Here is a 9375-nt window from a genome sequence, read left to right as displayed (position 1 = left end):
TAATAATAATAATAATAATAATAATAATAATAATAATAATAATAATAATAATAATAATAATAATAATAATAATAATAATAATAATAATAATAATAATAATAATAATAATAATAATAATAATAATAATAATAATAATAATAATAATAATAATAATAATAATAATAATAATAATAATAATAATAATAATAATAATAATAATAATAATAATAATAATAATAATAATAATAATAATAATAATAATAATAATAATAATAATAATAATAATAATAATAATAATAATAATAATAATAATAATAATAATAGAGTTAATACTAAGAATAATAGAGTTAATAATACTAAGGATACCTTTTCCTGCTCACCTTTCCATCTAGGAAATCCACCGCGAATTTCCCAATCCCCAAAGCCTGATTCGAGTCGCGAGGTAAGATAACCTAAAAATGAAAACAAAGTGGAAAATATAAAATTTCTGATAAAATTTTGGGAAATTTTTCCTAATTTTTCTGCTCACCGCTACGCGTGGGTATAAACCACAATAATTACAATTCGAAAAAAAACCCTTTTGGAAAATTTTTAAAAATTTATGAAAAATTCTACCACCCGAATTCATATCTAAACTCTCGGAAAAAATTAATATGAAATTTTTGGAAAATTCTTATTAGTATCGTCACACCTTTACCCGAATTCATATGTAAACTCCACCTGAGCTCAGCTGAGGAGACACAACCAAACAGGACTCACCTTATTTCCATCATCAACAGCAGCAGTAAAGTGGCGAACTCTCACCGCACTCGCAAAAGTGACTTTCGGGCGTAACGCCGAGGTAGAGAAAACGACTTTGGACAACATAGCCGACTCCCAAATGAGATCCTATAAAAATCTAATAAGATATCTAAAAAACTATATATACTATACTATAAAAATCTTCGCTGTGCGCAAGATACCAGAAAAAGCCTTTTTCAAAAAGGATAGACACGACCATCGACATTTGTAAAGTTGGACAACATAATCGACTTCCAAATGAGATCCTGTAAAAATCTTCGCTGTGCGCAAGATACCAAAAAAAGGACAAACACGATCATCAGCATTATAATATAGTAGTAAAGTTGGACAACATAATTGACTATATAATAGAACCCTGAAAATCTTCGCTGTGCGCAAGATACCAAAAAAAGACAACACGATCATCGACATAAGGGTCAAATGAAATCCTATAGAAATCTTCACTGTGCGCAAGATACCAGAAAAAGGACAGACACGATCATCGACATTTGTAAAGTTGGACAACATAATCGACTATGAAATAAAATCCTAAAAATGCATCGTAAAAAATAACTGCTGATGAGGTGTTGTGCGCACGCCCAGCTGATCGATTTGTCCGAGCACTTTGGATGAGCTTTGAGTTGCAACAAATTGGGAGGTTATGCGTCGAATACTATGTGTGGGGAGGTTCTCAAAGGTTGTGGTTCAAGTGGATGTAAATCAAACACACAGTAGTCGGACGGCAGCAGATGTGTCGCAAAGGGTTGAGCCTCGAGGTAGGCAAGGAAGTACCTGTAAACTGTTGAAGGCTCAAGAGAAAGCAAATACGACACGTTCGTCAATACTTCGATGTTGAATGCCGTGACTCCAACTCGAAGGAAACGCAACTAGAAGAACCAGTTACGAAAGGGGCTAGTCGAAACGCTTGATAGTCTAGAGATCTACTGTAACCAAGGATGGCACAGTAGGCAAATCTCACGAGAATATCACGAATGACAAGTAATGACTCTAATTCTAATCTCTTCTTCGGATCAAAAAGGAGACAACCGTTTCAGCCGTTTCAATATGGGAAATCACTAATTGCATGTAATCCGAGCGAAATCAGCAAACCACAGTTGGGCTGTTGAATAGTCGATCAAAAAGAGGGGGTATCAATAGTACTAGTTCATCTATCAGCTTCTTACTGGCCATTGGTGGGCCTATCTCGGACGGGACGTCCGACACACCATAGAACCTGGGATTTAGGATCCCACATTTAATCATACCATATACCTGGGATTTAAGATCCCGCACTTAATCATATCATACTCTTAATTTAATATCAATACTGGTCTTGGTTGGTAACGTCGGCATCTTCGAGTTCGCCGTCGTGCTCGACCTCGACATCATCCGGTGGGATTACACCATTTTCATCGTAGGAATCATACGGAGGTAGATCATCTTGCTCGTCTCGTTCATAATACTTGCGTAGATTGAATCGTCCTTCGACATAAGGTAGAGAGGTACCATCTTCGCCCTTCAATCTATAAAGTGTACCATCTTGATTCTTCCAAGTGACAATATAGGGACCCTGCCAACCACTCTCTTGCTTGTGGCTCCTTGTACGGAACCTAAGGACTTTGTCGTCTACATCAATAGTCGGATCAGGGCCTCGCTGTTGGGCAGCTCGTTGCATCCTCTGACGAACTCTATCATTTCGCTCCTTCCAGAGGTCGAAGTAGTCAGTCATACTTTGGCATCGTCGCTCATAGATTTCTTCGCATAGCATTTGTAGGTCAGACTCTAGAACATCTAGTTCATCACGTCGTAGGCCGGGCAACCATTCATCAATAAGTTGTTGACCTAGTCTAGCATCCTCACCAGTGCAGGAACCAGCAAAATAACGAGGGCGTCGTCCATGATATAATTCGAAGGGGGTTAGTCCTCCAAAGTCGGTCAATGGGAGACGGTTCACACTAGCCACAGCTTCACTATAGATAGTTAAGAAGGTTATGGGCTCATCCTGCAGCTCAGCTCTCGTCAACCGACTCCTCACTTGTTGCAATATAGTCCCATGTACTCGTTCATGAAAGCCTCCAAGATGTTGAGCATCTCGTGGTAGGTAGGTATAGGCAATAGCTTGGGACTTGAGGTACATCTTAAAATCACTGGAAGTAAAGCAACTTCCCGGGTCCATGACAACGGCCTGAGGAATGCCATTCATAGCAATAATCTTGTGAACCGAGTCAATCACGGCACCAGTGCTCGGGTTGTCGAGGACATCGAATAACACATGGAAGGACACTGGATCAGTCATAGTCAAGCCCCACTTCTTCTGTGGGACGTCAGGATCATCGTCACACTCGAGAAAAGGGCCTTGTAGATCTAGTATATAGCAACTGCCAACACCAAAGTGTAGTCCAGGAGGTCGAACAACTCCTCCTGCTCGACGAGTACAGGCTCTTTCCCTTGTACGTTGACATACGGGACAGGACTGTAGCAGGCGTCGTAGTACTTGTCGCACCTTGGGGGTGAAATACCATTGTTGATAGATAGCAAGTAGCTTGGCAGCTCCAACATGGCCTTCTCCTTCATGTAGTGTAAGTAGACATTCTTGTACCTTCGGGCATCTCGGTATCACAGGCAACGGGGTCACCGTTCTTGATTTGTCGACTATGGAGGTGATACCGGTGAAGTACAGGACGTTGTTCTCATCGAGGCAATACATTCTCATACCATTTGGCCTCTCATTTAGGGGCACATTTCTTAGAGTAGCCTTAATAGTCGACAACCTCCCATCAGCATCTTGTAAATGCTTGATCTCTTCGTCTTCAAAGAAATGCTCAATGTCGATCACGTTCACTTTGCATATAGGTGGATTTCCATCCACAGCTTGCAGATCATCTTTCTCATCAGTCAGATGGGGGTCGAAGACAACGTCCAGGGTAGCAATAGAAGCAGTAGCAACAGCATGCTGGACTTCAGTTCTGGTCATTGGGGAGGGGGCGTCATTTCCATGGGGTCTGCTAGGGCCATCAGCCGGGTTCTTGTCACCGTTGATGTGTCTGACTTCTACTGTTATACCCATGGATCCCAATTCATTGATCTTAGCATCCCACGAAGTGGAATGTTGGTAGCATTGTCGTCCTAGATATCGTAGACGTCCAGCAAATTCAACTCCTAAACCGATAGGGTCATAGTAGGCCATAATCAGGCGAAAGGCTTCTCGTCGAGTCAAATCTCTTCCCTTCTTCTCGAGTAGCTTTAGGTCAGGTCGATAGTCGACGAACATATAATCGTCCTTCACACCGTAGCCCAAGTAGTGGCCTTCGTGAGACAACCAACTCTTCATCCTCTTCTTTGGATTGTCTTCGAACCCATGGTCTCGGAGTCCACCCATGACCTTGCGGGCAATACTCTCGACTTGAGGAACAGTATCCCCTCTGGACTGCACGTCGTCGACATAGATGCTTACATGTGAACGGAGTGTAGTATCGTCGGACTGGGCGGCATCATTAGAAGCAATAATCTTATGGTCAACCTCGATCGGAGGTGTTTCATCAGCTATGGTAGCGTGGTTGATGGCTAGGTTGTAGTCATCCAAGACTTGTAGGGCCACCTCGCCGAGGATCGAGACATCTTGGTCGTCCGAGTGGTGAAAGTCGTTCAATTCAATGATGGTAGTCAGCACTTGTCCAAGAGCACTCGGAGCGTAGTTGCTTCCGAAACCCATGGCCGTCCATACACCGTATAGCATCTCAGAGCCGTACTTGTTAGCCATCCCAAAGTAGGGTTCGTTCTCGGGATCAATCTTGACTTGATAGAAAGCACGTCGAAGGTCATCTAGGATCACGTACGGACTCAGTCTAAATAGATGGAGGTTGCTCATAAGGGTCATACCGAGTCGGTCATCGTTCATAATAGGTCCATCTCGACATAGAGGATTTAGGCCAGTGCTTCCATCAGTAACCAATCGCACCTTAGTAGTGGCATGATCAGGTCTCACCACAGGGAAGCTCGGTATCAAGTGCTCGATGTTGTCACGCCTCTCGTGTCGAACATAACCTTCATCATATAGTGACTTGATAACCTCCAGATAGGCAGCACGTTCTTTATCACGTAGTCTTGAGTCAGTGGCAATAGCTCGCTGTATGGCCATGCCGTTTAGTCTACCATCAGGTCGTCGATCATCAATCCAGGGCACATCCAAACAGAAACGTCCCAGCCGGCTCTTCGGCGTTGAAGGTAACAATTTCCACTTGAAGGGCTTCGTGTCTTCAGTAGCAATGTCTTTGGCTTGTGCAATCTTCGTCTGTTGCACCTTCTGGTCAGCGGTGAGGCCTTTTTTGTTCATGAGGTCGTCATCGTCCTCAGTCTGTGGATAACTGCTAATGATCATCTCTTCCATCACGTCGTTGGGGATGGAAGTCATAGAAGTATAGGCATCTTTACGAGGGGCTCCTGGTTTAGGGGGCTCAACAACCAAGTCACAGATCTCAACGACACCATAGTCAATGGGCTGTGGTGAGTAGGTCCTGGCAGCACGGTGTCGTCTCTGTGCAGCGATGAAGGACTTGGCGTCTCCTCCAAGCAACATCAGATTATCCTTATCAGTCATAAACCAGACAGCTCCGACTCCTCGTAAGGCATTCGTACTCAGCAAAATAGCATGGGATAGTGGAGTGTCGACCACAACAAAGCTCTCGTAGACCACTGTATCGTCGGCGAAAGTCAGCTTCAGGTTCCGGACGATACCTGTTACTTTTGGGCTTCCTCCATCAGCAGTACGCACCACCAAGTCGGTGGGTTGTATAACAACATCAGGAATCTTCGTCAATTCGGCCTCGTGGATAACGCTCATGGCAGCTCCGCTATCCAATAATGCTCGTAATGGTTTCTGACAGTCGTTGATCTCGAAGTCGATGAAGTGGCTAGTACCCATGCCTGGGTTATCAATAAGAACCACCGAGAGGCCTTGAACCGTAGGGTTGTTGCTAAAGCAAGCCATAGTGCCATGGTTTACACGTCCACAGCGAGAGCACTTCTTTTGATAGGAGTCATATTTCTCAGGACACTTCGACTTGATACTGTGAAACAGGCCACAGAACTTGCATCGGTCCTCTTTGTACTTCATAGTAGCACAGCATGTATCGGCCTTGTGAGTACCGGAGTTGTCTAGACATCTTCCGCATGAAGCTTGCAATATCTCTTTATTTCTCGGGTCATTGAGAATCGTCTCGTCTTCTCGAACTCTCAGCCTAGCAGCATAGAACGCAGATTGTCCTTCTCCTGGTCGAGTTCGTTGTGCAAAGCGCTTAGGTGGGTCAGAAGGCATCTCTCTGGCAACCTTGTCATCAGTAGTAGCATCAGTTACGTCCACATGGTTAACGGAGACAGACTTGTCCCAGTGTACCCTACACCAACTCTGAGCCAAAACCACCAATTTAGCATAACCAACCGCACCGGGGGTCCAGTAACCTTGCTCGTCCAAGTGAACCTTCAATTTAGGGGGTAAGCAATTGTAGAAATGGCTCCTCTTCTCCTGCTCAGTCAGGGTCTTATATCCTCTCGTGCGAGCCAACTCCTTAGCAATAGATTCATGTGTGGCGTAGAAGTCAATGAACCGCTCAGTCTTCTTGAGGTACATGTTGATCCATTGAGTTTCTAAGAATCCACCATCAGAGTCACCGAATACCGTAGTAAGATACGTCCATAGCTGCTTTCGTCGATCAGACCAATATCGGCTATTCGGGCGATAGGGTTGATGATAGCTGGCAGGCTGTAAGTCGCTGTTGTGCTCGTAGACATCAACCAGTTTTCTTATACTGTCAGAAAGGTTTCGTCTGACAATAAAATATTTGCAGCACTCGTTCTGGTACTCGTAGTCAGGGCTATTAGTTAGCTTATACCGGAACTCGCTCAAGGCAATGCTGTCAGGGCCATCAACTGAACCGTCCCAGTACTTGCCTTTCCCAAGCACGGGAGTCATCCATTCAACATCAGAGATGACCTTGGAGATCTTCTGTCGGTCTTGATTTTCTTGCCAATCGTCCCACTCAGCGTCGCTCCATCTGCTCGATCTAGAGGTAGTGTGGTCACCGTCAGCATAGACACCATCATCGTACCAATTTGCAGCTCGACGTCGAGAGGGGTAGTCATAATAGTCAGCTGGTTGGGCACCAGGTCGATCAATATGTTCAGATTGCAATCTCCTTGTCGGACCAGCGTGGTCGCCTACAAGGGGGGGACTAGTCCCAGTCTGGGACTTCAAATCATCAGGTCTTCTAGTCAAGGGCATACGTGATTGCTGTACCGGTAGTCTAGTGGCAGCTCTGGCCTCAGTCATGACCTCGGTGGTACCCTCACGCTTCTGTGTCTTCAAGCTCTTCACCTCCTCGTGCTGTTGAGGTAGGTCGTCATAATCATCTTCAAAGGGAGTGACATAGCCCCCGTCTTCAGCTGCTGTGAAGGGGTCATCAAAGGGGCTATCGCCATGTGCAAGATTGTCATCAGTGTCATCAGGAGAGGTGCTCTTCAAGGCAGTACCGACATTGATGGCTTCGGTGTTCCCCTCATTCGTTGCTGCTGAACGAACATGCATGGGTGCTCCACCGTCAGGCTGTCGCTGATCATCAACAGGTAACTCCTCTCGGTCAATGTGGGCGGCTTCGGCTTCCTCATGGAGAGTAGATATCTCCCTGCTGGAAGAACCATCGGCCTTGTTGCTATTCTTAGTCGATCTAGGAGCCATAGTAGCAGTATATGGATCCCGGTAGATGCGTCGAATACTATGTGTGGGGAGGTTCTCAAAGGTTGTGGTTCAAGTGGATGTAAATCAAACACACAGTAGTCGGACGGCAGCAGATGTGTCGCAAAGGGTTGAGCCTAGAGGTAGGCAAGGAAGTACCTGTAAACTGTTGAAGGCTCAAGAGAGAGCAAATACGACACGTTCGTCAATACTTCGAGGTTGAATGCCGTGACTCCAACTCGAAGGAAACGCAACTAGAAGAACCAGTTACGAAAGGGGCTAGTCGAAACGCTTGATAGTCTAGAGATCTACTGTAACCAAGGAAGGCACAGTAGGCAAATCTCACGAGAATATCACGAATCACAAGTAATGACTCTAATTCTAATCTCTTCTTCGGATCAAAAAGGAGACAACCGTTTCAGCCGTTTCAATATGGGAAATCACTAATTGCATGTAATCCGAGCGAAATCAGCAAACCACAGTTGGGCTGTTGAATAGTCGATCAAAAAGAGGGGGTATCAATAGTACTAGTTCATCTATCAGCTTCTTACTGGCCATTGGTGGGCCTATCTCGGACGGGACGTCCGACACAGTTAGCTCGCTCCTTCTACTCTGAATGGGGAACAAACGTTAGCCGACTTTCTAGACGTTGATGTTGGGCTTTACACCGTGTTCAACTTGAGGAACTTGAACACGCTCTATCCGCCTTGCCCGAACGTCGCGATCGTCAAACTATCGCGAAATCTATTTCTCCCGGCTAGCCAAAGGTGTAGCATCTCTACCTCCTTCATCTGCTGTTCAATCCCACGCCTCGTCTGTTTGCAATCCACCCCGTTACACTGGGATTTCTAGCGCAACCTCTGCTGGAAATGTGCGATCAGTGACAGGATCGAGCGATGATTATATTAGCGATGCTACACCTCATTGTTTAAAAAGAGCATTCCAGGCTATTCTAGAGGCCTAGCTCCTACATATCATTGTTCAAATAGAGCATTCCGGGCCATCTTCAATGCCAAGCCTCTTTAGCGTGTTGCTTGGATACTATCCAAGCTGTGAGGGGACTGTAGAACCCAACATAGAAGTGTAGGTGACACCAGATAGGTAAAAACCGTCGGTATCTACTTTTCCTCGCCCCAAATTTTCTTTCCCTCGCCCCTAAATTTCTTCGCTTCCCCCTTTTTTTCTTCTGCGTCCCCAAATTGCTTCCTTGCCTGAAACGACCCCTAGTGCTTCGGCGGGGATATACCGAAAGGCTATTCGAGTCCTACTACCTCATGCTCCTGCTAATACACAAGATTCTGGTGGTGGTAGGTACCCCGGAGTGTTGTTGAGTTGGGGTAGAGTAAGAGTCTACATCGGATGTATTCGGGCGTTACATAGTTCTTGCGAACTCTGAATACACAAGGTTCTCGGTGGTGATTACCCCGGAGTGTTGTTGAGTAAGGGAGGAGGAAGTTCTCTAGGATCGCCATCGCGAACCCCCGATAACACAGCCTACGATGAGTGTGAGCATACTAGTTATCATTACCCTTGTACTGGTCGCGCATATGGAGATGGGTTAATCATGGTATCGCCGAATCGTGGATATTTCGCTCATGAATGACGGGTTCAGCCATGGTTCTCTAGGATTGCCATCGCGAACCCCCGATAACGCAGTCCACGATCAGTGTGAGCATACTAATCATTTTTACCCTTGTACTGGTCTTTCATATGGAGATGGGTTCATCCTCTCTCCCTCAAGGACCTCAGTGGATGAGGTCTCTGGTTCGAACCCGGCACCGGTCATTTTTCAATAATAAATGATGCGCAAAGTGGTTCAAGTGCTGACTTGCACGAGTCTATTTGAACTGTCTCGTCTCATCTGTCGCGTCTCATGTAAATAGCGCATG

The 9375-nt window shown here is 45.2% G+C and overlaps 2 protein-coding genes across 2 annotated transcripts in view; both read right to left on the bottom strand.

Moving 5' to 3' along the window:
- Nucleotides 1-985, bottom strand: part of Pmar_PMAR026359 (hypothetical protein) — a gene marked incomplete at both ends in the record, with an annotated part of 7590 nt that extends 6605 nt beyond the window's left edge. The window contains 3 exons of the mRNA XM_002772946.1: nucleotides 360-431; nucleotides 739-867; nucleotides 977-985. Of these exons, the coding sequence (XP_002772992.1) occupies nucleotides 360-431; nucleotides 739-867; nucleotides 977-985 (210 nt within the window). The remainder of the gene's footprint in view (nucleotides 1-359; nucleotides 432-738; nucleotides 868-976) is intronic.
- Nucleotides 986-2080: 1095 nt separating this feature from the next.
- Nucleotides 2081-7489, bottom strand: Pmar_PMAR026358 (gag/pol/env polyprotein, putative; the record flags this gene model as incomplete). The annotated part of the gene is made up of 1 exon (XM_002772945.1): nucleotides 2081-7489. The coding sequence occupies one exon, from the start codon at nucleotides 7487-7489 to the stop codon at nucleotides 2081-2083; it is 5409 nt and encodes a 1802-aa protein (XP_002772991.1).
- Nucleotides 7490-9375: the final 1886 nt, after the last annotated feature.

Source organism: Perkinsus marinus (genome assembly GCF_000006405.1).
Source record: "Perkinsus marinus ATCC 50983 genomic scaffold scf_1104296959768, whole genome shotgun sequence".
NCBI classification, from domain to species: Eukaryota; Perkinsozoa; order Perkinsida; family Perkinsidae; genus Perkinsus; species Perkinsus marinus.
The sequence above is the reverse complement of the archived record's forward strand: the minus strand, read 5'-3'. Positions and strand labels throughout refer to the sequence as shown.